At 49.3% G+C, this 27,601-nt stretch overlaps 2 protein-coding genes across 2 annotated transcripts in view; both read left to right on the forward strand.

The window, feature by feature from the left end:
* The window catches only part of ATP6V0A2 (ATPase H+ transporting V0 subunit a2), a 34,051-nt gene extending 23,709 nt beyond the window's left edge, over positions 1-10,342 (forward strand). The window contains exons 14-20 of the mRNA XM_032876458.1: positions 1,903-2,021; positions 2,903-3,113; positions 4,302-4,421; positions 5,930-6,049; positions 7,778-7,895; positions 8,346-8,517; positions 9,150-10,342. Coding sequence (XP_032732349.1) covers positions 1,903-2,021; positions 2,903-3,113; positions 4,302-4,421; positions 5,930-6,049; positions 7,778-7,895; positions 8,346-8,517; positions 9,150-9,249 — 960 coding nt within the window. The 3' untranslated portion in view covers positions 9,250-10,342. The remainder of the gene's footprint in view (positions 1-1,902; positions 2,022-2,902; positions 3,114-4,301; positions 4,422-5,929; positions 6,050-7,777; positions 7,896-8,345; positions 8,518-9,149) is intronic.
* Positions 10,343-13,619: 3,277 nt separating this feature from the next.
* The window catches only part of DNAH10 (dynein axonemal heavy chain 10), a 134,754-nt gene continuing 120,772 nt past the window's right edge, over positions 13,620-27,601 (forward strand). The window contains exons 1-6 of the mRNA XM_032876461.1: positions 13,620-13,867; positions 16,054-16,173; positions 19,274-19,335; positions 20,454-20,562; positions 22,567-22,682; positions 24,284-24,491. Coding sequence (XP_032732352.1) covers positions 13,654-13,867; positions 16,054-16,173; positions 19,274-19,335; positions 20,454-20,562; positions 22,567-22,682; positions 24,284-24,491 — 829 coding nt within the window. The 5' untranslated portion in view covers positions 13,620-13,653. The remainder of the gene's footprint in view (positions 13,868-16,053; positions 16,174-19,273; positions 19,336-20,453; positions 20,563-22,566; positions 22,683-24,283; positions 24,492-27,601) is intronic.

Raw genomic sequence — 27,601 nt, forward strand, 5'->3', positions numbered from 1 at the left:
ATCTAGAAAGAAATAGTATGGAGTTTTAGAGCCTGAAAGGGAGCTCAGAGTTCTCAGGGTGCTTGTGGAAGTAGTTTTTGAAATGGGAAGTGTTGGAAAAGGAAGATGTAGCTGCAGGGGGCCAGGAAGGACTGCTGTCCCCTGCAAGGTTGTCCCCCCCCCCCCCCCGCCCCGCCCCGCCACACCAATAGCACTCAGTGAGCCAGTTCCCACCCCCCCCCCACCCCTGCAACCGCCAGGCCTTCATCAGGCTCCTACCACGCCTCCTCCAGGCTGAGGCACTGTTTTCCGGGACTCTCGGGCATCTTCTGGAGGAATCTCACCCTGGAAAGGGGAGCTTAGAGACCAGCTCAAAGTTGGTCTGGGGCACCTGCTGTAAGTGCATGCGGGAATGAGGAAACAGAATGACGCCGGTCCAGCCTACCTTCATCCGAGCTGCCCAAGCCTCCGGTTGTTCTCTTCAGTCTCGGGCTACACATAATTTGTACAATTCAACGTTTTCGCCTTCTGTCTTCATATAATTGGAAGCGTGAAGAAACTTTTATAATAATTCCCTTTCGTTTTGGAGGCAAAGTCCTAATAACGTGTGGCCTAACTTGAAGGAAAGAAACGTTTCTGAATAAAGGCCCCGAGAAAGAAAGTTCAAGTGGGTGTTTTGAGGGGGAGGAGGAGACCGAGGCATGGTACTGCTTCCTTTTGCTTTGGTTTAATTTTAAAAATCGACATTACTCTGATACAGCTCAAAAATAGAGCCATGTGTGTACCTCGTGTATGTACAAGGTCCAGCTCTCCTGAAAGGTCTCCCCCACCCCGTCCTTATCCCCTCAGCCCCCCACCTCCAGCACGGGAACCGCTGGGTTAGTCTCTCGTGTTTCCTCGCAGGTGTCTTTGTGAACATACAGATGCACCTTTCTCTCCCGCCTTCTTTGCCTGAAAGATCGTTCTGTGCCCAGTTGCGTTTAGCTTAGTCATCGACGGAGACTTAATGTCGCCGTTGCTGTGTCTCACTGTTGCTAGTTTTCCTGCTGTCCTGCCCCCTCCAGCCCTCTGGGTCACAGTGGCCGCTGGCAGCAGGCTCTTCGCACGGGTCCGAACAGTCAGGCTGAAGTCAGCCGAGAGTCTTCTTTGTAAAGTCTTACTTGCACTTAAAAAGAACAAGTCTTTCTGTCCTAAGAGGTCCTATTTCCCTTTTCCTAATCCCCCCGAGTGAGGGACTCTCAGAATGATTTTTTCAGAGAGTGAGAGAAGCAGTCACAGTGGGCTCTGGAGGGGCTGGGACAGGGAGCCCCGGAGGTCGGAGCCCCTGGGCCTTATCAGCAGCGTGGTTTGGCTGCTCTGCGCTTCTGCTTCCTTCCTTCTTCTCTCCCTCCCCCTCCTCTTCTCTCTCTCTCCCCCTCTCCCTGCTTCCTTGTTTTCTGTTAAACTTTATTATAAAATGCACATACACAGAATGTATAAAACATGTATGTAACGTTACAACATGCATATTTGTTTGGCCCCTGCCCAGGGTAAGGGACCCGGGGACCTGGAACGGGCCCCGCTGTCCCCAGCTGTCCCCAGAGGGAACTTCCCACCCCCCCGGACTCTGTTACTCTTTCTCTTGCACTTCCTTTTAGTATCGCCGCCGAGGCATGGATCCCTAAACACAGTATTGTTTCATTTGGTGTCCTTTGAACTTTACGTTAAAGATAGAATTGTTTGTAATAGTCTGTGGCCCTGGTTTAAGAAAATCAGCAGTTCTCAGCTCAGAGGCATCAAGAAGAAAGTCTGAATGTTGCCTTCTTTTTAAATCTCTAGCTGCCTTTTGATTTAAGGTAGGAAAATTTGCCCAGTGTCACCTGTGTGCCCTCAAGCAGTTGAAGGAAGTTAAAGATGTCTTGTCTTGTTTTGTTTTGTCTTCAGATTTGGAACTTGGCCACAAACCGTCTCACTTTTCTAAACTCTTTCAAAATGAAAATGTCTGTGATTTTAGGAATTATTCACATGACTTTTGGAGTCATTCTGGGAATATTTAACCACTTGTAAGTACAAATTTTTTTTTTTTTTTTTAAGCAGTATTTATAAGCCAAGCTTGGTATTTCTTAAACTTTGCTTCTTGAGGGTAGACTGTCCGGGTCTTAAAGGCGGCTGGTGCAGTGGTGTGTTGTTTCTGTGATTTGGTGGTGACAATACAGGTGTTTGTTCAATGATGCGTTTATTTAGCAGCTATGTATTGAGTGTATAGCACACGGGGGCACTATACTGCATAGGGCACTGGTCTACGCTCTGCTCATCGAGTGGTGCTGAAGACAGAGAATACAGCCTTTGCCCCCATAGAGTCCGACATTCGAGGGAGGGAGGCATGCAACACGTACATTCCGATTTATTTCTGGAACTCATTTTTGTTATGTTCTTTTTTCATTTTATAAATCAGCAAACTGTTTGTTTACCAGCACTAGTGTGTAAAGAGGAAGAGGTTGTATTTTCTTTTTTTGTAAATTTAATTTAATTTTTTAAAAAATGTTATTCATTTTTTCAACAGACAGAGATCGCAAGTAGGCAGAGAGGCAGGCAGAGAGAGAGAGGAGGAAGCAGGCTCCCTGCTAAGAGAGCCTGATGCGGGGCTCGATCCCAAGACCCTGGGATCATGACCTGAGCTGAAGGCAGAGGCTTAACCCACTGAGCCACTCAGGCGCCCCTGTATTTTCTGACTCTTAATGGGTCTCATGATGAAACACCAGCATTTTCATTGTGCTTAAACTTGTTTTCTTCATGGACATACCTGAATCCTGTATGAGTGGTCAGAAGACAAAAGATGTTCCACTGAGCTAAGCCTTATCACAGGGAATGGAAGAGTACTTTACTCTTTATTCTCTATCTCAGTCCAGACGGCTCAGGGTTTGATCGATTCCTTTTTCCCTAGGCATTTCCGGAAGAAGTTCAATATTTATTTGGTTTCCGTCCCAGAACTTCTCTTCATGCTCTGCATCTTTGGGTACCTCATCTTCATGATCGTCTATAAGTGGCTGGTGTACTCGGCCGAAACCTCCAGAGCTGCCCCGAGCATTCTGATCGAATTTATCAACATGTTTTTATTCCCGGCTAGTGAAACAAACGGCCTGTATGCAGGGCAGGTAGGTAATGCTCTTTTCCACTCTTAGGAACTTAAAGGAAATCCTCCCGAGAGCCTTTTTGTGTCGATTAGTGGGTGATGGAAGGTGCTTTCCATAGGCTTCCCGGGCACGTAGGGGCTTTCTGTTTCTCTGGGCGTGATCACACGAGCTGCCACCCTGCCCTGGATGCTGGGCTGGGGGATCTGGTCGAGCAGTGTCGTGCGAACTCACTGCCACTCGTAGCCGTCTGAAGTGCTGGGAAGAAAGTGTATTTCTGGAGGGTTTCTGAGTGCTGGCGAATCCCCTTGTTTTTCTAGTTACTTTATTTTTTTAAAGATTTTTATTTATTTGACAGAGATCACAAGTAGGCAGAGAGAGAGGAGGAAGCAAGTTCCCTGCCAAGCAGGGAGCCCGATGTGGGGCTCAGTCCCAGGACCCCAGGATCACAAGCTGACCTGAAGGCAGAGGCCCCAACCCACAGAGCCACCCAGACGCCCAATATCCCTACTTTTTTTTTTTTTTAAAGATTTTATTTATTTATTTGACAGAGAGAGAGAGAGGTCACAAGTAGGCAGAGAGGCAGGCAGAGAGAGAGGGGGAAGCAGGCTCCCCACTGAGCAGAGAGCCCGATGCGGGGCTCGATCCCAGGACCCTGAGATCACGACCCGAGCCGAAGGCAGAGGCCCAACCCACTGAGCCACCCAGGTGCCCCAGTATCCCTACTTTTTAAAGAAAATGTTCTTAGTTTTGTTCTGAATCCTCTTTTAGTATTTTTCTCATGTAAAAGTGAATCCGCTTATGATGTGCTTACGTTCCTCGCGTCCTCTTTGGAATGATAATGAAAAAATCCGGAATAGGAATATAAAGAAATGAACAGCTTGTGTTGGTATTCGCCCTCTTACGGTATTTTCAGAAAATTAATTAGCTGGAGTTTGAATCTGTCTAGAATTTTCTTACTCGTTCCTTATAGATCAGAACCGAATGATACTGTCCCACTCTGTTGGCAGTGTTACTCTTTGGTTCTAGAATTGAGCCAGGAGTCTAGAAGACATGCAGCCGCAGACAGGATTTGGCTTGTGTTTACCTTCTGTTCCTTGTTACTGCGAAGAAGGAGACGCAGTCCTTGGTCTTCGCTCACCAGGTGGGCGGGGGACCCGGTTCGCACCGTCCTTGCATCCTAATGGGCTTCCTCCCCTTCCATGCCCGTAGGAGCACGTGCAGAGACTGCTGCTGGCCGTCACCGCGCTGTCTGTCCCCGTCCTCTTCCTGGGAAAACCGCTCTTCTTGTTGTGGTTGCACAACGGGCGCAGCTGCTTTGGAGTGAGCAGGGTAAGCGTGAGTCGGGAGCGTGTGCGCGGGCGGCGAGCCGAGTCCGCTTTCAGGTGCATGAGGAGCCGCCCAGGGGACCCTTTCGGAGGGTCTCAGAGTCCTGACTTCGGGCCAGAGCCTCCTTCCTTCACCCTGCTGTGGCCCGTGCTCCGGAAGCTTCTGCAGCGCGTCGCCCCCGCCGCAGCGAGCAGTGGGCCCGTGGGGAGTTGGAGCCAAGTCCTTCAGCTCGGTTACTGTCGTTAAAGCGCTTCTGTGCCTTGATCTGGATTCTTGTTTTATTTTTCTTTAAAGTGGTTTTTTTTAATGTAAATAATGTAACTAAATTATGGAAAACATGGAATGTAGAGAAAGCGGGGCCCTCTTCTGTCCCTCCATTATAGCCAGGGTCACCCTTTTGCTAGATTTCTTTCTAGACTGTTTTCCTGTGTGTCTGCTTTCTCATTTTACTTCTTTAAAATCTACTATGATAGAACAGACATAACAGACGTTTCCATTGTAACTTTCTGTGAGTGTGCAGCCCGTGGCACCAAGCACGTTCCCAGGACTGTGCGGCCGTTGCCCCCGTCTGTCTCTGGAGCTGTCATCCTCTCCAGCGGGGACCCTGGCCCCGGGATGCCAACTCCCCACTCTCCTCCCCGGCCCTTCTGCCTGCTGTTGCTGGGGTTCGACTCCTCCCTGTGTGCGCGGACCACACCGCGTCTGTCCTGTGCCTGCCTGCGTCACCGAGCACCATGGCTCCAGCTTTACCCATGTCACAGCGGGTGTCACAACCCCTCCCCTTTTAAGGCTCAGTCACATTCCGTTGCGTGGCGAGACCGCATTCTGCTTGTCGGTCTGTCCGTCTGTCAGCGGCTGCTCGCGTTGTTGCTGCCGTTTAGCTTTTGTGGCTAATGCTGCTGGGAGCGCGGGCGCATGAGGCTCTGTTCCAGCCCTTGCCGTCGGTGCTCTTGGATACGTATCCGGAAACGGAGCTGTGGGATCGCGTAGAGGGGGTTTAATTTTCCGAGGCCCCATCGCTGTTCTCCACGGCGGTGCGCCGCTTCACATTCCTGCTGGCCGGGAGCAGAGAGCCGGCTCCTCCATACCGCGTGGAGACTTACTGGCCTTTTAATACCAGCCATCCTCATCGCGGCGGGCGGGTGGGGGGAGTGCTCGTGGCCTTGCAAACAACTTTTTAATTTAATTTAATCTTTCTGATTTCAAGTTTTTATGTAAGTTCTGGTTAGTTAACACATACGTACAATTGGTTTCAGGAGTAGAATTGAGCGATTCCTCACGTACACACAACACCCAGCACTCCCCGCAACAAATGCCCCCCTTCAGGCCCGTCCGCCATCTAGCCCGTCCCCTCCCAACCCTCGGTTTGTCCTCGGTTTGTTCTCTGTCGTTAAGCGTCTCTTAACGACTTTTTTATTCTCAAAGAACTGAGTCCTTAAGAGAAAGGAAGGGGCTCTGATGTTGGATTTGTCCCGTCCTTATGATTTCTGCCTTCTTTTGGTTGTTGTCAGAGTGGTTACACGCTTATAAGAAAAGACAGCGAGGAGGAGGTTTCTCTGCTGGGAAGCCAAGACATAGAAGAAGGAAATAACCAGATGGAAGATGGATGCAGAGAAATGACATGCGAAGAGGTAATCTTCTCCGTTACTGTCGAAAACACTATACTGGAAGCCAAGCTCTCCGGTGCCTGGCTGGCTCAGTCGGTCGATCTCAGGGTGGTGAGTTCGAGCCCCACGTTGGCATAGAGTTTGCATAAAAAAAAAAAAAAGAGCGAGCGAGAGAGAGAGAGAGAGAGAGAGAGAAGAAAAAGCAACTAAGCTTTCATGGAGGTAATCACCATGAGAATGATGATAATAATCATCTTAAAAAACAAAGAGAAAACGAACTCCAGACACTGTCACACAAGCTTCCCAGACGCTGCTTTGGTCATCCGTTCGTCAGAAGGGTTCTTCTCATTTTGCTTTTTCAACTTTGCGGTGGGATTTGTAGTGTTACTATCACGTGCTGTCATGTAAAGTGACTTCAGGTGTCACGAGCATTGCTTTTGGAAGATTCTTGTCTCAGAACTTTTTCCTAGTTGTAAGGAGGAGGAGGCCTGCTTGACACCGGCTTTAAGGGCAGCCTGCTGACTGGCTCCCGTCAGGACAGGAGCCGTGTGAGCTCCAGGCTTACTGGTTTCTGGGTCTCCCAACTCCAAGAAGTCTGGGAACTTCTTGGTTCTTTGCAAGTTTGTTTTCCGTTCTGAAGCCACTTGGCCCCACGATTTTGGAACCTTGGCCACAGCTAGTGCAGACTGATTTTCTTCAGTCTTTCAGTAGGAGAGAAAAGCGCTCTTGGCTGACTGTTATATTAGGAAGAATCCCCAGGACGTACTGTTGACGATCTGTCTGGGGTCACTCGCCATCCCCAGACCAACAGCTGCTCTGGTAGTCTGCACGGGCCGCTGTAGCACAGAAACCGACTGCCAGAAGTCCAGGTTCAAGATGTTGGCGGGGCTGGTTTCTCTTCCTCGGCTTGTGGACGGCTGCCTTCCCAGTGTGTCCTCACGGGGCGTTGTCCTCCGTGGGCATGTGTCTCTTCTTGTAAGGACACTCACCCTTATGATCTCTCTTCATCTTAATGACCCCCTTCAAGGCCTTGTCACCAGACACAGTCACACTGGGGGCCAGGGCTGTAACACGGGAATTTGGAGGGGGACACAGTTCAGCCCGTGAAGAGCTGGGGCTGGGCGTTTGGAATCAGTGGTGGGAGAAGCAGAATCCCCCAGAGAAGGGAGGTACAGTCCTGGCCACACACAGCTAAGCCGTTTTGCTACTCCATGTTCGTGGAAGCTTCCTTTGGTCATCCGGTAAAGACTGAACAAAATTTCTTATAATCGACATTTTATAATTATTACATAATTTAGTGTTTGGATTTGGGACGATTAATGATTCACAAGATCATAAAAAAGACCAAGAAGCAGAGCCAGGAGAGTGTCGGGGGCCTCCTTCCCAGGGTGACGCAGCCTTTTCGCCGTCAGGGGCCCCTCTTCACAGTTTCTCTTTGTGAGGCTTGCGTTTACCTCTCAGACATGCACAGGTAGCCAGAGTCTAGCTCCTGAGTCACGCTGGGCTGTGAGGGTGCCATGGGGGAAACTGAGGCCGGGAGAGCCGCTGTGTAGGTCACAGAGTGGTCTGTGGTAGAGCTGTGAGTGGAGCTCGGATCTTTGCTTCACTGTTCCTCATGCTCTGGGTGTTGTCCCCAACATTGCAGATGCCACTCCTGTCACCGAGAGCGAGGGGGCGGAAGTGGAACACAGGGTGACTTGTGGGAGCGCGCGGGCAGTACCCTGGACCTAACACATGTGTGATCTCTCCCAGTTTAATTTTGGAGAAATATTAATGACCCAAGTGATTCATTCCATCGAGTACTGCCTGGGATGCATCTCCAACACCGCTTCCTACCTGAGGCTCTGGGCTCTCAGTTTGGCTCACGCACGTAAGTCTTCGCTCAGACCCGTGGTTCCCAAACTCTGTGCTGAGACACCCCATCGTGCCCCAGGGAACCCCCAGGGAGTCGCCGTGAGCCATCTCACATATCCGAGGAAGCACAGTCCCATCTTTCAGATGCTGTGTGAACTAGTGTTGTGTGGGGACAGAGCCAGCCCGACCCCAGTTTGGGTCAAGTCCTCTCTCTGGGAGGGAGGCCTCGGATTTTTCTGGCATGCCCCGTCTTCCTCAGGGTTTGAGATGATCAGGGGCTGGTTAGCCTCGGGGGCTGGTTCACTTTGACACGAGAAGCAGATCACATCTGGAGTGGGTGGGTGTGTGTATTATTTCGTGGGTAATAAGTCAGAATTGTCAGAAGGAAACCTGGTCCCATGAGCTAATGGCGGTGCCTCGGCACGTGTGAACAGAAGTGAACTCTGCCAACTCCCTCCCCCCACAGAGTTGTCTGACGTCCTGTGGACCATGCTGGTGCGCGTGGGCCTCCGAGTGGACACCACGTACGGAGTCCTGCTGCTGCTTCCGGTTATCGCGCTCTTTGCAGTTTTGACAATTTTCATCCTTTTGATCATGGAAGGCCTTTCTGCATTTCTTCACGCCATACGCCTCCACTGGTGAGTTCGAAATTTAGCTTTGAGACTGTTATTTAAAAAAAAGGAACCCCCTCCCCACCTGTAGATATACATAACCCCGCACAGATCTGGCCACTTCATGGAGGCTGGTGCTTGCCTTCCCAACCCTGGGATCTGGATTCATATCCCCCGAGTTAAAATGGTATTTTGTTTCTGAAATATTATCACTGACAACTAAAAGCAAGTTTATGCTTGCTGGATACCTCTGTGTGTTTAATGCTTTTAATTTATTTGGGGTCTGAAAAATTCCTTTATCTTATTGTAAAATAAAGTAAAAATTCTTATGTATTTCTTAATGGTTTCTAGCATACATCGGCTTACTTGTGTGTGTGAAAGTACCAGAGTGCAGAGAGAGGCGCGGCTGTGTGGAGTGCATGAGGTGGCGTGACGGGCTTACATACGGAGAAATGCAACATGGGGCACATACAACATTGTGTGTGTGTGTATTTTATTTAAGTCAAAACATTTGTGCCATGAGAACACGTACAGAAGGGAAGCAGCTTCAGCACAGGAAATTTGTTTTTGTTTTTTTAACTTACACATGTTGTTTGAAGAGATGTTGGAAGTGTTATTCACAATCTTTCATTGATAAACTGAATTTTTTTTTTTTTTAGGGTAGAATTTCAGAACAAGTTCTACGTTGGTGCAGGCACCAAATTCGTTCCTTTCTCATTCAGACTGCTTTCATCGAAATTCAGTGATGACGTGGCATGATCGCGTTGCCGTACCTAACAAGCTGTCAGATTTATGGAGAATTATCATGTTATAGAATTTCACTTCCGTCAGATTTACGATAGGAAAAATTCCGTCTTCATTGATTGCCTTATGATATAGCCAAATAATTCTGTAAGATATACCTCTTCCTCTGTTAAATATTTTGTAAAGTTTATCAACTTCAGATCTCTAAATTTCTTTCAGTTTTTACAATGAGCAAATATAAGTCAAGGCCCAAAGTTACGTTTAAGTTATTTTTAAAAATACAGGCTTGGGGGAGAGAAGCAGTTTTGAACGGCTCATTGAAAATGGTCTTAGATACTCAATTCCTTTTCACCCTATTAAAAAAAAAAAAAAGTCATTCTGTTGCTTGACGTTGTCAGATAATATTTTCCAACAGCTGAGGTTAAGTATAGTTTTTTAAAAAATTTAATGACGGATAATCAAAAGATTCACGTTCTGCCTGATTATAAGTATGTAAACATTTTTTTACTGTATGCTGTCTAGGCCTGCAAGTAGGGGACTGTTTCTACAATTTTGTCTTGTTTTAATAATTGGGGAAAATGGGATAAAATAACGAACAACAGATGGTTATCCAACTTGTATATTTTTAAAAATATTCTAATCCTGTTATCCTTATGTAAAGCCAATTATGATAATTGTATGTTTGAAAGATAAAACTGTATCCTGAGCCTTAAAACCAGCGTGACTGTAGAAGATACAATGTGGATGTGATTTGAACTTAGAGACCAGCTTAGCTGATGTTACTGATGTTACTGAACCAAAAGGGGTTTATATTGAGTGAAGGGAAGAGCAAAAAGTAGTGTTTTGTATATTTTTATAACAAAATATAAATTATTTTACCATGAAGAGATTGCACCTCTCCTTGAGAACAGTATGATTATAATTTTTTACTTTCAGACTAATTCTAAATAAAGGTCTGATAAAGGAATTTAGAGTTAATTTAAACTTTCAAACACTGTTGGGATCAATTGAAAATTAATTCTTATTATCTGTAGTTTAAATTCATCTGTTCACGTGACATTCAGTTTTGAATGAATGTGGGTCAGTCCTACTGAACATTTTAACCTGTCCAGACAGTTCCTGACTTAACAATCGTTCGATTCAGTGAATTTTGATTGAATGATGGTGCGAAAGCCATACGCATTCTTGGAATTTCGAATCTAGACCTTGTCCCGGGCTCACGATCCACGGTCCTGTGCTCTCTTGTGGTGCGGGGTCGTGGCCACTGCTCCTCGTCAGCCCTGTGATCACAAGGGTCCCAGACGCCCCCGAACCCTCCTGTTGCTGTCAGCGCGGGAGTCAAGAAGTGACACGAGGGAGTCGACACTTCCTTATAGAACAGGCTTCGTGGTGGGTGATTTTGTCCAGCGGGAGGCTCGTGTCGTGCCCTGCGCACGCGGAAGGTGGGCTGGAGGCTGGCTGTGCTAGATGCGTTTTCAACTTAGCAGATTTTCAACTTATGCTGAGACCCCATCGTAAGTCAAGGAGGATTTATTTTCTTGTAAATTATGTTCATTTTTTGTATTTTACTGTAGTTGATTTTAGATAATTATTTTCAAAAAGAAATCTGCAGCGTTCTCACTTCCGTAACATTCTGAGGAAGGCGCATGAGAAGGCCGGTTTGTCACCGCACTGCTTCCCCTGGCTGGTGGCAGAGGTTGGAATTTTCATCCCAAGCCGAGCTTCCGGGAGCCTGGAGTCTAAGCGTATCTTCTCAGGGAACGTCAAGACCAGTTTGCTGAGAGGCACGGACTGAGCACGCTGACCTGTGACTCCGCCATGAAACCTTTCTAAGTGTAGTAAACGCGCCGGGCTGCTTCTAAGTGAGCCGTTTCCCAAAGCCGGTTTGGAAGGGCTGCGTTTTGTCCTTCCTGTTAAAGTGTCAGACCTAAAACGGTGCTGATGAGGCTCTGGGAATTGATTCTGCTCTCAGAGTTCAGTTTCCCCGGCAAGGGGTAATGTTGGTTGGACACTTCTTTGGGGGGTGGGGGGGAGACACAAAATCTCAGTAACGCTGCTCAGGTCGCAGACTTGTCCCTCCCAGCTGGCATCTTGATTACTCCTTACTCCAAGGAACTGTGATAAGAAAATGGTAACTAATTCATCCCTGGGAAACCCCCGATTTCAGGGCACCATTAACTGATCTGTAAACAAGGGACATGCGGCGTCTGCTGGAATCTTTTAGGGCCCCCCCTGGTAACTTGTTAGGGGCCATTTGGTCATTCTTAAGGAACAGCTCTTGCTGGGATATAGAACAGAGAGGGCAGAGTCATTTCTTTTTTCTTTTTTTTTTTTAAATTTTTAATTTATTTATTTGACTGGCAGACATCACAAGCAGGCAGAGAGGCAGGCAGAGAGAGAGAGAAGAGGAAGCAGGCTCCCCGCTGAGCAGAGAGCCCGATGCGGGGCTGGATCCCAGGATTCCGGGATCATGACCTGAGCCGAAGGCAGGGGCTCTAAACCACTGAGCCGCCCAGGCGCCCCGGCAGAGTCATTTCTTAAGTTGAAACCTATGTAGTAGTTACGTAAGCTACCTTATTCTATGAAAAAACACAGTAGTATAACTTCTGTGAGAGAACTCTCTAGAAATAGAGTTTGATGGTGTCTTTCAGGCACCAGGGGACTTTTTTTTTTTCTCTCCCTAAAGCTATAGGTTTCACTGTCAGGTTACCAGAGTGGTTGCTGCACTTAGTTTTTAAGCTGTTTGGTAGAACTATTCCATGTACAGTTTTCAAGATAAGACTTCAGTCCCTTAGTAGCAAGTATCAGAGGAAAAATGGTCAGTTGTCTGGGGAATGTCAAATATCTGTGCGTTTTCCCAAAGAGGACATGTCATGATAAATGGCATGATGGCCACCTTTTCCAGTTTTGATTCAGGTGTTCACTCTGTGTCTTAATGGAGTCCTAACATAAAAATCCAAGGGATTTCTTTAGGAAACAGATTTTGATTTCATCCTGCAAGGGTAAGAAATGTCCCCGTGGTGACATAATTGTGATCAGTTAAGTAACCCAAAGTGTGTTCTGATGATCACGGTGAGCTTTCCATTCATTGCGGATTGGACTTTGAAAAGATTCACCTTTTACCGAATGCTGTTCTGTCCTTGGTTCCAGGGTGGGTATTTTATAAAAACATTCTGTTCTTAGTTTTCAGCCTGCTGTAGCTTAATAAGCCATAGAATATAGCTTAGGTAACTTTTATGATATTTATGAGTTAAATATTCAGACATTTTAGGGCCTGATTCATTTTGGAAAACAAAAACAAAACTTCTGTAACTGGTCTGCAGTCTGCATTTAGAAACAGTAATTTTTCATTAAAATTTTAAAGCCAAATTTGCTTGCATGCCATCTGGTACATCTCCAGTACGGTTATTAAGAAATCTTAATTCAGGATGATGAAAGTAGGGCAGTTCCAAGTAATAGTTTTCCAACAGTCAGGTCATTGATGCTGAGCTTTGGTTTAGAATTATAAGAAAGACTTTGAACATTCCACTTGTTCCTTGATGGGAAAATCCAACAGGAAGGCTAAGTTCTTAGGGTCAGACTTGTCATGGAGAGACTCAGCTGTTGGGGGGTGGGGGTGGGTAGTGGATCACAGTCACTAGGTTAAAGCTCCACAAATGCATGAAAGGACAATTTTGCATCTTTCTATCAGTATTAAACTTCCTTTTACTAATGAAAAATAAATATATTTTTCAAAACATGGGTGTTTTGCTTCTTTATATCTGGGCTTGGCTGCAGAGTCAGCGCTTGGCCCCTCTCCCGATCCCAAATGCCAGGAGTCAGTTGTCCCTTCTTGGGTCTCCCTCTTCTCCAATACTATGCGTTGCAGGAAGGAAACGGTCCCTTCTTGGAACTCTTCCAGAAGTATTTGCCCTTCTGAGGCCCTTTGATCCACAGTGGCTGGGGGCTCGGACTGTCAGCCTCGCCTCTGACTCTGCCCCTGCCACCTCCGAGACAAGGTCACCTTCACCTTGCGCCTCCCCCGCCCCCCCCGCCCCGTCACCTGGCTGGCCTCGGCCGGCTTAGGGGCACCATGGGCGGGACGCTCCCCGGCGGAGGTCCGCAGTCGGCTGTCCGGTGGCCCCGGCGGCTCCCGGCCGGCCTCGTCTCTGCGCGTCCCGGGAGCGAGTGTGCGGCCGCGCTGCTCCGCTCGGTTCCCGGGTGGGAAGGGCCGGCCTGGGTCCGGACAGGGCTGGGCGCCACCCTCCGGGCTCCGGGTCCGCGCCGCTGCGAGCGCGGGGGCGGAGGCGGGCGCGCCCCGGGGCGGTGCTGACCCGCGCCCGGTGGCCGTTGCCGGGGCGCCCGTTGCCAGGGGCGTCGTTGCCACGGACGCCGCCCGTCGCTGGGCTCCTGGGGCGCCATCGGGCCCTGCGCGGCGCCATGGACGACCTGCGGGTGCTGTGGATGCGCGACCGCATCTACACGGCCTTCGGCCTCACAGATCCCCGGCTCTTCGAGGAGCTGCTGAACCGCAACGACGGCGAGGTGGAGGACCTCATCCTGCACTTCCTCAACCAGACCAGCGACGAGGAGGGCGCCTTGCCGCTCTTCTTCTACCGCAAGGTGGTGCCCGAAGAGGTGGAGGTGGAGATCGGTGAGCCTCCCCGACGCCGCCCGGACTTCCCACGGCTCGCCGGCCGCTTTCCGAGCCGCGCACGCTGACACCTGCTTAGCCCGGTGTCCCCGGCTGGATGGCCCCGTTCTAGGCAGAAGCAGATCCCAGACCCCGGGGTCAATCCTGGGCCCTCGGAAGGGTGCTCGGAAGTCTGCCTTGGACTGTGAGCTGTTTCTGCGCTGTCTCTGACTCGCTTCCCCAATCTTTCCCTCCTTTTCTGGCTCTTCTGCCACCGTCGCGACGTCGTGAGAATGCCATGGCACCCCTGCCGAGCGTCCTGTCCCCAGAGACTCACAGCTGCGATCCTGGAGGCACCGGGATGGCGTTGGGTTCTGGATGGAGGTGGGGAGGGGTCCTCCCCCGCCCCCAGCTCCGTGGCTCCCATTGTCACTCTCTGCTTATTAAGACACTTGGGCAGTTTCGTTGGCTGCTTTATGGGGCTCTGGCCTGTCCACAGGAACTGGAGTGGGGCCACTGCCAGCCCCTTCATCCCTCTTTTCTTTCTCACTCTGTCCCTGCCCCAAGCAAGACTTCTCTCCGCTCCCAGTTAAAAATTCTAGGAATGGCGACAAGTAGATGCTGGTGTGGGTGGTGGCAGGAAAGAGGGATGTCTGCAACCAACAGCGCTAGCCCAAGGCGCTGTTCTAATAGGTAGGCCTGCGTTTCTAGAAATAACAAAATGGAATCAGGCTATGTCAGGAAAGGACTCACTTAAATTTTAAAAAATGACACTAAGTATTACTGAAGGGCATCCTCTCAAAGATTCACATGACATAGAATTATATAAAGTAAGGACTGAAAAGGCAAGCCCTCTCTATCCCTTAAGTCCCACTCCTGTTCCTGTAGGTAACCACGACAGTTAGTCGTGTGTCCTGCCAGATCTTTCCCGGAATCAATCAATCAAGCAATCATCTGTATCTTCTCTATATAATAATACATAATTTCTAAAATCAATCGTACTATATATATTATTTTGTGACTTGTCTCCCTCAAATACATCTTGAGAATTTTTCATATCAATGAAACTAAAGATCTATCTACCTTTAGTAGGTTTTAAGTACATTGATATACCATATTTTATTTATCCATTCCATAAATAAAATATTTACCTTTCCATAGTATTTTTTTTTTTTCACAAACAAGGTAACAATGCCCATGCATCTTTGCGCCTTGTATATTTCCGTGGGAGAGGTTTAGGAAAGAATTGCTGGTTTCCTAGATGTGTGCATTTACACAAAGGGTGTAGGTTGCCAAACTGGTCTGGAGAAAGGGCCTGCCTATCCACACCGAACAGTGGCCAGGTGCCTGTCAGCCAACAGTCCGGCCCGCATTGGAACTGTCAATCTTTTTCGAATCTGCCAATCCCACAGATGATGGGGACTGCGCTTGCTTAATCTATAGTACATTTTTGAAAAAGAATTATTAATTTGAGAGAGAGAGACAGAGAGAGAGAGACAGACAGACAGACGGCAGTGGGGGAGGGGCAGAGGGAGACTCCTGAACCAGACTGCCTGCTGAGTGAGGGGGTCCACCTGGCGCTGATCTCAGGACTCTGGTATCAAGATCTTAGCCGAAGGCAGATGCTTGACCCACAGAGCCACCCAGGTGCCCCCTATATTACATTTTAAATCATAATTAGTGGAGTTGAGCCTCTTCTTTATGCCTGCTGACTGCTTGGATTTCTGGGGCCTGGTGAAAACATTGGGTCATTCTGCGACCTTGACTTTCATCTCGGGGGATTTTGCACGGGTCTTCCTTTGGTGCCACTTAGACGTGTCTGGGGTAACTGGGACATTTCGATGTGACTGCGTTGGTTCGGAAAGTGGCGCCAGTCCAGGAGGGCAGGGAAGGAGGAGCAAGGAGGCAGAAGGTTCCAGATGGGCAGGCGGCGGGTGTAACAACGCCGGGAACTCGCACCCGAGGCCGTCTTAACGCGAGAGGAGCGGGTCTCCCTCTGCCCGCCAGCAGCCTAGGGTGCGCGGCAGGGTCGCCGGGGTCAGTGCACCGGCCGAGCTGCACCCAAGGGCGGAAGGGGGAGGGGCTCCCCGTCCTCGCCCTGACCTTCCCCCCGGGACTGTCGCAGGCGCGGGGCTCGGGGGAGCAGTGGCCTCCGGTGTCTCGTGGGGTGGGACAGCCACGTGTAACTTTTTTCTTCCATGCTGGAGGCGGTCAAGAGGGCGACGTGGTGCCTGCGGCGACGGTGACCGAGGCGACCGAGGCGACCGAGGCAACGGAGGAGGAAGGCGAGGAGGAAGAAGAGGACGCTCAGAAAGTCGAGGCGGGGGGTGAGTCAGGCGAGGAGGAGGGCGGGGGCGCGGTGCGGGGTCCCCGGCGGGGTGCTGGCTGTGGGGGGCGCGGATCCGCGCGCTGGGGGCCGCCCTCTGCCCTGGGGCCTCCGTGGGCAGTGCAGGGGTGGGCGGCTTTTTTCCTTTCCCCTTTCCCCTTTTCCCTTCCTTTCCCTGGTTATGTGATTTCATTTTATTTCTGGGGCCTTTCTACTATTTAACTGCGCTTTCTTTTTGCCTCTCATTCCTGAAATTTTTTACCTTTTTTGAGGGGGGGGCAGTTGCATGTATTATTTAAAAATTTTATTACGTTTTTAAACTTAATTTCAGTGTGGTTAACTGTTCTATTAGCGTCAGGTGTACGGAATCGTGCTTCAGCGCCGCTGTCCATCCCCCGTGCTCCTCAGGACACGTGCCCTCCCTGCACCTGCCTTCCCTCTGATAACCATGGCTGTGTTCTCTGCAGTTAAGGGTCTGTTTCTTGGTTTGTCTCTTTTTCCCTTCATTCCTTTTTGTTTCTTAAATGCCACATATGAGTGAAATCATACGATACTCCTCTTCCCCAACTGACTTATCTCACTGAACAGTCTATGGTCTAGCTCCCTCTGTGTTGTGGCAGATGGCAAGCTTTTGTTCTTTTTGTCTGTCAATGGACACTCGGGCTGCTTCCATCGTTTAGTTACTGTAGATAAAGCTGCTGTAAACACAGGGGTGCATGTATCCTTTTGAATTAGTGTTCTTGTATTCTTTGGGTAAATACCCAGTAGTGCAATTGCTGGGTTGTAGGGCAGTTTTTTGTTTTGTTTTGTTTTTTGTTTTGTTTTCTAATTTAAAAGCGATTAACATATAGTGTATTATTCGTTTCAGAGGTCCGGACCTGTGATGCATCAGTCTTATGCATAGCACCCAGGGCTCATTGCATCCCGTGCTCTCCTTAATGTCCATCACCCAGTGACCCCCCCATACCCTCCCACAGCAACCCTCAGTTCGTTTCCTAGAGTTAAGAGTCTCTTGTGGTTTGTCTCTTTCTCTGATTTATTTTTACCTTTTTTTTTTTTTTTTTAAAGATTTTATTTATTTGACAGAACACAAGTAGGTAGAGAGGTAGGCAGAGAGAGAGGGGGAAGCAGGCTTCCTGCTGAGCAGAGAGCCTGATGCGGGGCTTGATCCCAGGACCCTGGGATCATGACCTGAGCTGAAGGCAGAGGCTTAACCCACTGAGCCACCCAGGGGCCCTTTATTTTACCTTTCAGAGGCCCCTCCATACTGTCCCCCAGAGTGGCTACGCCGGCTTGCGTTGCCACCAGCAGTGTGGGCGGCCCCCTTTCTCCACTTCTCGCCAACACCTGTTGTGCCTTGTGTTTGTAATGGAGGCCATTCTGACGGGTCGGAGGCTGTCTCTCACTGCGGCTGTGATGCGTGTTTCCCCAATGCTGAGCACCTTTTCACGTGTCTTTTCGCCCTTTGTATGGGGGGGGGGTCGAGGTTCTTAGTCAGGGGTGCCTTGGGCCCTCACGGGGCATTTGGTGATGTCTGGAGACATTTTGGTGGTCACCACTGGAGGGTGGGTGCTGGCGGTGTCTGGAGGGTAGAGGCCCACATGATGTGAAACAGCCTAAAAGGCCCAGCATAAGGCCCGCAACAAAGAATAATTCAGCCTCAAAGGCCAGCAGGGCAGAGGCTGAGAAAACCGTGCTCCAGACCCTGCACGTCCCCAGTAGGGCTAAGCAGCCCTTGGGGTTGACCCTGAGAGTCATCAGAGGTTGCAGGGTAGACACCTCACTTTCCCAAGATTCCGAATATTTGAAGATCAGAGGGAGAAGGGGTGGTTTGGCAACGTGCTCTGTCTCTGCTAGTTGTCCTCTTTTCAGAAGCACTCATTGTTAACCACAGTCTTGTCCCCTCCATGGTGCAGATTGCAGGGAGAGGGCTGTGAGGGGGGAAACACAGGTTGTGCCCGTTCACGCTCAGGGAGGCGAGGTTGGATTTTGAGGAGACAGACGGCGGGGATGAGGGTTGCAGCCGTACTCCCTGCGAGGCTCCAAGAAGACCCACCCATCAGTCTCTGGGTGGGAAAGACCTCCGTGGAAGGAGGCTGCTCAGAGAGAAAGGTCAGGGAGGTCTTCTCAACAAAGCAAATTAACGTTACTTCCAAGCGGATGTTTAAGTGCATTTTTCCTTTTTTGTGATAAAATATACAGAACCTAAAACTTAACCATGAAAACTTCAGCTGCATTCAGTTGGTGCATTTGTAAGGGTGTTTTTGGCTACAGGCTGTTACTGGTGCTCTAATAATGTCGACACGGCTGCCTATGGACTGTCTCCTCCCCTGGTCCCTGGGCCAGGCACTGAGCCACACCACCATCGAATCCTCCAGAATCTGACCACTCAGTGTTATTGCCCCCGTTTTATGGATGAGAAAACCTAGAGCAGACCAGTAGACCCCACACACTGATTTGATTCCAAAGCCATCCTGGTGTCACGTGGTGACTTTTGCAGTAAGAGCCGAACCATATTGGGGACATCTCTCCCTTTTCTGTGATCGTTGGATGCGTCGGTAACTCCCAGGGCTGTGACCGATGGGCTCTGAGGTTTCCAGATCTGTATCGATAACAGTAGACTGGAGAGATACACATTCATTTTGTTTAGATAACTTCTCTTTTCATCCCGCACTAATTTTGAGTTTCACAGAGAAAATAGAATAAATGCTAATATGTGAACTGTCCTCTTCCTAGTAATAAAACTCCCTGGTAAGTGAAAATCTCAGAGAAGTCACCCATTGCACATGGTAGCTGGGATGTACAGGTGTGCACACACACACACACACACACACATTAAATTTCTGGCTGAGAACCCACCCATCGGAAACACAAAGAACTTTCATCATTCTAACACACATCAAAGCTCTGATAGGATTCATTTGTAAAAAACGTATGTGTAGCTTTTTGGTAACACGTCCATGGAATGAGCTATGCTGTTGCACAAGAGGCAGGTCTGGTCTGATGGCAGGAACTCTGCTTGTCTGATTATTTCTGTTTGCACACTGAATAATGTTTTGCAGCTAAGAATTTGCCAGTGAGAATCGATTCTGTAAATCAGCCTATACCTGGCCTAGAGAACGAAGACGTGGACAAAGAGATTTTAGAAGACCTCCCCGTCAAGGTACGTCTGGCTCTTTCTCCTTCCTGGTGGGGTAACGGGAACTCCCCCACTTTGATGAGTCTGCATGACTGGTAGTTCATACAGGGAACATATCTGGAGTAGAGACGGTAGAATCCTGTGTTTGCGTCCCCGTAGCTACCCGCAGATCGAACGATTTGCTAGAATGAGTCCCAGGATGCAGAAAAATGCTTATACACGCGGTTGTAATTCATTTCAGTGAGAGGATGCAGAGTAGAATCAACAAAGAAAAAGGAATGTGGGGCAGAGTCCGGAAGAAAAAGGGGCCCGAGCTCCCAGGAGGGTGGCCTGGACGGGCTGCGTCTCCCAGCAAGGATGTGTGGGAACATGTAGGACATCAGGGCAGCTCACCCGAGCCTTGCTGTCCGGAGTTTCTACTAGGCGTCCGCCACGTGGGTGTGGAGGGCCCATCGCTAGCCTGCAGGAGGTCGGGCTGATCTAATGGGACCAGGGCCCCAGGCAAACAGAAACGGGCATTCACCACCCATCACGCAGCTAGTAAAAACTACCCGGCATGACCCAGAGCCCCCGGCACACAAACGCACTGCTATCAGGTGGGCTGTTCGAAAACCAGAGGTGATCACCCAGGAGCTGGCTAAGGACCCGCTTGAAAACCTTGGGAACGTGCAGAGTTTGGGCAACCCAGGGCTGCAGAGTTAACCATTTACTTCACAGACCCCAGGGGTGGAGTTTAAAGCCAGGACGTGAACATCTGGCCTGCTTTGTGCCCCGCAAAATTCCTCCGATCTGCTCCACGCACGTACCCCGCCCCGGAAACCACATTTTAAGCTGGTTGTTGCAATTTCTAGTTTTGGGTAGCTCTGTCTGGACTTCTCCCAGGTCAAGTATGGCTGCATCGGCCAGTTACTAGAAGAGTCAGGCTAAGTGCTGAAGTCTGGGTGTGCTGTCGCATGTGTGTATGTTTGTGTGTGCGCACGCACGTGTTTGTGCACGTGTGTGCGTGTGGCCCGCTAGTGCCTGTTTTCAGCCGGGGAGCTCAGGAGGTGCAGAGAGGAGGGCTCCGGTGTGCCTGAACGCTAGCTTGTCTCGGTGAGCGGGTGTCCATCATTCTGATGCTCCTTTTGTCCCCCACGTTTCAGAAAACCATTAAGCACACTGTGAATAAGACCTACCTCAATGTGTTATGTACTCCTGTTCCCGAGGAGTTCCTGGACCAGAATGTGGTGTATTTTCTCAGAAATACAAAAGGTATATTTCTGGTGTGTGTGCGTGAGTGTGGGTGGGTATGCACCCGGGTGTGTGTCTGTGAGATCCTTTATTTTTACACTTTCTTGAGACTACAACTCTTTCCTTTCTGGACAGCCAGTCCTCATTACTCGTGGGTTCCATATTTGTGAATTCACCTCCTTGCTCACACTTTTTTATAACCCCCAAATCAATCCTTGTGGTGGCTTGGGGTCATTGATAGATGTGCACAGCATGGGGAAACATTTGACTTTTTTTTTTTTAAATTTTAAGTAATCTCTACACTCAATGTGGGGCTTGAACTCATGACCCTGAGATCAAACCTTGCATGTTTCCACCAGCCAGGTGCCCCTTAATAAGGGGGAAATGTTTGAGTCCCTGAATATATGTGTGCTTGGCTGTGAGTGGACACGGGGACACATTTGAACTCTTGCAACAACCATCTTCATTGTGATTGCTTTAGTGCCACGGTTTTCACATTTTTTTGGTGCTTCTTGTTGGTGATTTTGTGGTTTCAAATGGCATCAAGCATAGTCCTGAAGTGCCACCCGGTGTTCCCGAGCACGAGAAGGCTATGACGTTTCTTGTGGAGGACACAGGTGTATCAGAGACGCTTAGTTCAGGCGTGAGTTAGTGTTGGCTGAGCTCACCGTTAACGGATCAGCCGTGCACGTTAAGTAAGTTGTCTGCAAAGAGAAACACAAGCAGAGCCCGGTTTACAGTGTTGACGGCTGCTGAAAGTGGGACCTTGTTCGAGGTGACGTGGGGAACAGAACTGCCGTGACTAACAAGAACTGGCTGTGTAAATGTAGTTTTAGTTCTGCTGTGACAATTAAAGGGAGAGGGATGCCGAATGAGGGGACCCTGAGCTGTAGGATGAGCTCTGGGGCTTTCTCCGTGTGGCCGTGTGATTTAAGACCGAGCAGTTGCTTGGAAGCCAAGTTCATCCCATGGGGTCATTTTTGGGCGGGATGTTTCCACCGTGCATTCCTGCATGGGTGTTTCTGGTGCCCCTCCTCCGCCCACCCCGCCCTCAATCCAGGGGTTGTCACTCTCCTGTCTCCTCTGACCCCTAGCCCTTCCTCCTGCCTTATTTAATTTGGGCTGACTCTCCACTCTTCCCGCCTGGGTTTTCCCCATTTCTTCCACCTTTGCCTCCACATGGGGGCTGTGCATAGCTACGTTTTAGGATTCACCATAAATTCTGGGACAAACATTTATGTGGCTTTCTTTTTTCTCTTTTGAACTTGGATGGCGTTCTGGGTGCACAGGCTGTGAGCTGGGCAGCTGCGGGGACCCCCTCGGGCTTTATTAATGCTTGTTCTTGTCATCTCTGTGTCTCTACAGTCTGCTTTCATTGAGATCAGGCTCTTTCTTTCACATTCTGGGTTCTTAGGTACCTTCCCTTTAAGTTTACTTGACTAAAGAGGAGTTTGATGTACAGAACTGCACAACGTGGGTCTGAAGCCAGTGAAATGACCGCCTTCGTTATGCTTGTCCTGTTTCTGTTTTGTTTCCCAACGAGGTTGAGGAAAGAGCCCAAGGGACCTTCAGTAGGTCTCCCCTGCTCAGTGATGTTTGGTCCGGCAGAGTAAAGACATGTAAAATAAAACCTGGCAGAAGGGTTGGCTGTCACCAAATCTGTCTTTAAAAATACCCGTAACTCAGAAGGGACTCTGATAATGAACTGAGAAGGCGTTGCTGGGAATGGGGACCCAGGCAAAGCAAGGAGCCCAGCAAACATTTCTAGAAAACACGACTATGTCTCTCTGCTGGTCTGGGTAGCTCCCTGGGGCTGCTGGTGGCAGCCCGAGGGGACCCCAGCATGTCAGGCTTACCTCAGTGTCTCACGGGCCGAGGGATTCATCCGACAAGACGAATGTTGAGTCTGTGCCTGGAATGTTTCTGGGTAGCTACTCGGGAAGAAGGAGTAGAGTCCCAGACGCTTGGGAGAGTTACCTGCCTGCCACGTGCCCACACGACTCAGCCTCACATCTCTTCACACAGAGATGATCTCCGAGGCGACGGACATGAAGGAAGCCATGGAGATCATGCCTGAGACGCTGGAGTATGGGATCATCAATGCCAACGTGCTCCCCTTTCTGAAGAATGTCATATGTCAGGTAACTGCACAAGGAAGGGATCTTGGCATTTTGTAAGGTTCAGGCCCTCTGGTTCTTTTATGCCACACATAAAGTTCAGGAGCCCTTCCGTCCCAGTGTCCCCCTTCCGTCCCAGTGCCGTCGGGGGCCCCAGCGGTAGAGCAGCGAGCAGCATGGACTAGATCTCGGTGCTCTAGGAGCTGATACTGGGGGAAAGACTCAAAACAGATTCCTAAGCTGGAAAGTATCAGGTGGCATGAGTTCAGTAGACCCTAGTACTGTGAGAGAAACGGACTCTGTGTGTGTGCGCACGCATGTGTTTGTGTGTGCAGGGAGTGGTGGTAAGGGATGGCCTCATGGAGGCGGCGAGGTCTGATAGACAATGAAAAAAAGCCCTCGTGAATAGACCAAGTCTTCAATGATAAGTTGCTAGGGAAGTGTAACAGGGTGGGTCTCGGGGCCCAGGAAAGGCCCTTCTGAGGTTGTGGCATTGAGTTGAGACCTGAATTAGGTGTCAGACATGTGAAGATCTGGGCGGGGGAGGACTTCCTGGGCAGAGAAGGTAGCATGTGCAAAGGTCCTGAGGCAGGAGCAGACCTAGCCTGGTGCAGGAATAGAAGGAGGGCCGTGTGGCTGGAGAGGAGTGGGGAAGGTTGGAAAGGCAGGTAGTTGTCCAGCAGGGGAATAACATGATCGGGTTTGCATCGTTCCTCGGGCTGTTGTGTGAAACTTATATGTTGGGAGCGGGGGGCAGGGGCAAAACCTGAAGGGAAGAGCAGACCAGTAGGAGGCCTGTGGAGGGGTATGGTTGTCTAGACAGGAGTTCAATTAGGGGAGGGGGTGGGAGGGGCAGTGTCAAGATGTTTTACTGGGGAGAGGACACGTTGAACGTCACTGTGAGTGTGCAGTCAGCAGAATCCAGACTGTGAAACCGCACGTTCTGGGCTCTACAGTCAATGGCAAGTAGGCGTACAGTGTCTTAGACCATGAATCCAGGTTTCAGAAGAAAAGGTCTAGCTCAACGAACCAACGCACGGGCATTTTTTTCATCCTTTTTATGTGGGTGAAGCTTTTGTTATTATATTCAAGTGACTTCATAAATGCATGTTGCTGTCCTCAGCTGAATGTCCAAAGGACTGTGTCCTTAGACCCTCCCTTATTTTAGATTTTTATTGAAGTAAACTCTATGCCCCACATGGGGCTTGAACTCGCAACCCCGAGATCAAGAGTCACACACTCTATCCACAACAGCCTCAGCCAGCGTTGCGCCCCCCCTCCCCTTCTTTATTGTAACCTCCCGTGAACTAGCCTGGGGCTGAGCGGACTGGCTGACACTAGTTTTGTCTCTTGTTTGTGCCCTGGTTTGTGCCGGGCCGTCTCGCGGCCCGTGCAGCCAGAGGAATGCAGGGTTTTCTTCCGGGTGGTCACCTCAGGCTTGGGTCACATCCTTACCCTGGGATCATTTTAGGTCAAACATCACTTCTCTCTCCCTAGGTTCTGTGCTCTGAGCCGGAGCAGTTTCCACTTTGTAGTTCTGTCTGTGGCTCCTCTGATAGAATGTTCGGTCCCAGAGACTGCCCAAGTGCGTGGTCTTGAACCCAACATGGGGTGATTTGTTTCAGGTTTTCATGCCGGCACTGTCCTTCAATCAACACAAGGACGCCTCCCTGGGACTCACGGAAGAAATCCCAGACTCTGTTGAATACGATGTGGACCTCCCCAGCGTGCCCGGGGAAGCCTATCACAGCATTCAGTTGATACGGGATGAATTTTTAATGAATATCCAGAAATTTGCGGGCAGTATTCAGAGAATAATGCAGCAACTTGAAGGTGAGGCTTTGTTTTGCTCGTGTTGAGGGAAGCACGATGGGTTTCCTTCAAGAAGGCAATTTCAGAGTCCAGGAGCCTTTTGTTTTCATTTATAATCCTTCTTTCTTCCCTGGTCACCATACGAGTGACCCTGAGCTGGGAGGAAGACCCAGAGAGGAATGATGGAGCCCTGCCCTTAAGGATCTTACAATCTGGGGACACAAGGGACTATGGCCGAATGAGAACGTGGGAAAGATTTGGGCCTTGAGAGGTTTGGAAGAGGGAGACCATGTCTGAGAAGCAGGGAGAAATCAAAGGAGACTTCCTGTAGGAGGCGACCTTTAACCTCTGAATGGACAGCAAAGCTTTGGTAGGAGGAGTTGGGGAGCCAACGCATTTCAGGTAGCCAGAACAGCCTAGACAAGAGAAGCGAGTTGGAAAGAGTGGAGTTTCCATGAACAGGGAAGGGTGGCTGGCTTGTCCTGGCCTAGTTAGCTTTGTGTGCAAGGCCAGAAGCTGTAGATGGTGGGCCTGCAGCAGCTGCTGTTGGATCAGCATGTCGTCCCCTGGGGTGCATGGCATGGCGAGAGTCCCCGAGCCTGGGAGCATGCGTGGCATGAATGGAGAATAGCGAGGTGGAGAGGCCGGCTGAGCGGGTTACACCGTGGAAGGTCCCAGCCCGGGACAGCCAGCACGGGCTGCGAGAGGGTATTGTGGTTCCAGGAAAAGGAACTGTCCCCCTCTTTGTAGTAACACTGACCGTGCCCCCACCACGTAGAAATGTTCTCTGCTGGAAACGAGAAACACCCGTAGAGATCCAAACTTTTGATAACATGCTAGGGACCTGTGTTTTTCAGATTCTGTTTTAGAACATATTTTTTACCCCCTCCCCCACCCTGCCCCCCAAAGCAATACTTCTCTCTCCATGTCTGTGTTTCCTTCACTGGGGTTTATAGCCTTTCTTGGCCTGTCTGCCTAACCCTTCTCTCCCTGAGTTAGTGTAGACTAGCAGAGATGGGAAAAAATGTTTCTTCTAATCTTGGATATGATTTATGTGTCTTGTTTCTTTTTCTTTCTTTTTTTTTTTTTTAAGATTTATTTACGTATTCGAGAGAGAGAGCATGAGCAGAGGGAAGGCCAGATGGGGGAGGGGGACAGAGAGACAATCTCTAGCATATTCCATGCTGAGCACGGAGTCCAACACCGGCCTCGATCCCCTGACTCCAAGATCATGACCTAAGCTGAAACCAAGAGTCAGACACTCAACCAACTGTGCCTCCCAGGCACCCCGTGTCTTGTTGCTGGTGTCAAAACATAGACGCGTGAACACGTTTTTGTGTTTTAGATAAACCACTAGAAGGAAATGCAGTAAAATGTTATCAGCCACTGTTGTTTACGCTAGGTCACAAGAGTTAAGATGGTTTTCTTTCTTTTTTTCCTATAAGGAGAATGTATGATTTAGAAAAACCAGAAAAGCAGGTGAATTAATATTCTGTAACCTGGGTCGGCAAATTGCAGCCCCTGGGCCACATCCCACCTGCTGCTCGTTTTTGTGTGGCCTTTGGGCTAAGAATAATATTCATAGTTTCCAATGCTTCGATCTGAAATGATTGTATAAGGACCTACATTCTGTCTTCAGCCATGTCTCTTGGTTAGCAAAGCTGCCAATATTTACTCTCTGGTATTCTTGGAAGAAATTTATGGGGGCAACTTGGTCAACAGAGTGTGTGACTCTTGATCTCAGGGTTGTGAGTTCGACCCCCTTGCTGGGTGGGGAAATTATTTTAAAAAGTCTTTATTATCTATTTATTTATTGACAGAGTGAGAGAGAGGTGGGGAGAGTGGAAGCACGCTTCCCGTGAGAGCAGGGAGCCCGATGTGGGACTTGATCCCAGGATGCTGGTGTCATGACCTGAGCCGAAGGCAGAGGCTTAACTGAGCCACCCAGGCACCCCCTAAAAAATTAAAAAAAAACTTAAACCAACCCATCCTGTGCCAATTCCTTTTTGTAATACCATCTCAAGGAAGAAATTTGTTTTTCTTTATGGGACATTTATGAATGGCTTTTTGAAAGTTATTGGCTGTCCATTGAAAAAGCTCCTTTTTTTTAAACTTTATTTTTAAAATTAAAAAAAAAAGATTTTATTTATTTGTTTGACAGACAGAGATCACACGTTTGCAGAGAGGCAGGCAGAGAGAGAGGGGGAAGCAGGCTTCCCTCAGAGCAGAGACCCTGATGTGGGGCTCGATCCCAGGACTCTGGGATCATGACCTGAGCTGAAGGCAGAGGCTTTAACCCACTGAGCCACCCAGGCACCCCATATATGTTGCATTTTCTTAAAGGAACACATAAGGTTTAAAAAAAAAATTAAATGTATTAACATATGGTGTGTTGAAGAACTGTCTCTACCTTACTTTCCTTATCAGTGCATTCTCCCTGCTGGTGACTTCCTTAGTTCTTTAGCTCTTCTTTCCTCCCTCCTTCCTTCCTTCCTTCCTTCCTTATTTTTAAAAAAAGATTTTATTTATTTGACAGAGAGTGGGGTGGAGGGGCAGAGGGAGAAGCAGACTCCCCACTGGGCAGAGAGCCCGGTGCTTGCTCCCAGGACCCAGAGATCATGACCTGAACCGAAGACAGACCCTTCCCTGACAGCCCCCCGGGTGTCCCTTTAACTGTTTCTATCAGTCGCTGTTGCCACATCTGCAAAATATATGCTTGCACTGCTGTTTCTTCTTAATCATAGACATTAATGTTATTTCCTGGCAAGATGATGGGATTTCATCCGCTCTCCCCAGCCCCACACTACCATCCCACCGGCCCTGCCCTGCTGCAGCCAGCTCCCATCATACTTCCATGCTCTTCTTTTCATTAAGTCACAAAATGGATTTTGACGTTACTAGGACAATGGGAATACTGTTTACTTCAGAGCAGAGTAGGATCCTTTGGTGAACTTTCCTTTCTTGTACAGTTTCCCCTTCCTCTGCCAGCATTCCAAATTGCCATTCTTAAAGTGTCTTATAAAAACGTCTTGGACAGGGGTGCCTGGGTGGCTCAGTGGGTTAAGCTTCTGCCTTTGGCTCAGGTCATGATCTCAGGGTCCTGTGACCGAACCCCGCATTGGGCTCTCTGC

This window comes from Lontra canadensis, unplaced genomic scaffold (assembly GCF_010015895.1).
Source record: "Lontra canadensis isolate GAN:19392208 unplaced genomic scaffold, GSC_riverotter_1.0 scaffold58, whole genome shotgun sequence".
Taxonomy (NCBI): Eukaryota; Metazoa; Chordata; class Mammalia; order Carnivora; family Mustelidae; genus Lontra; species Lontra canadensis.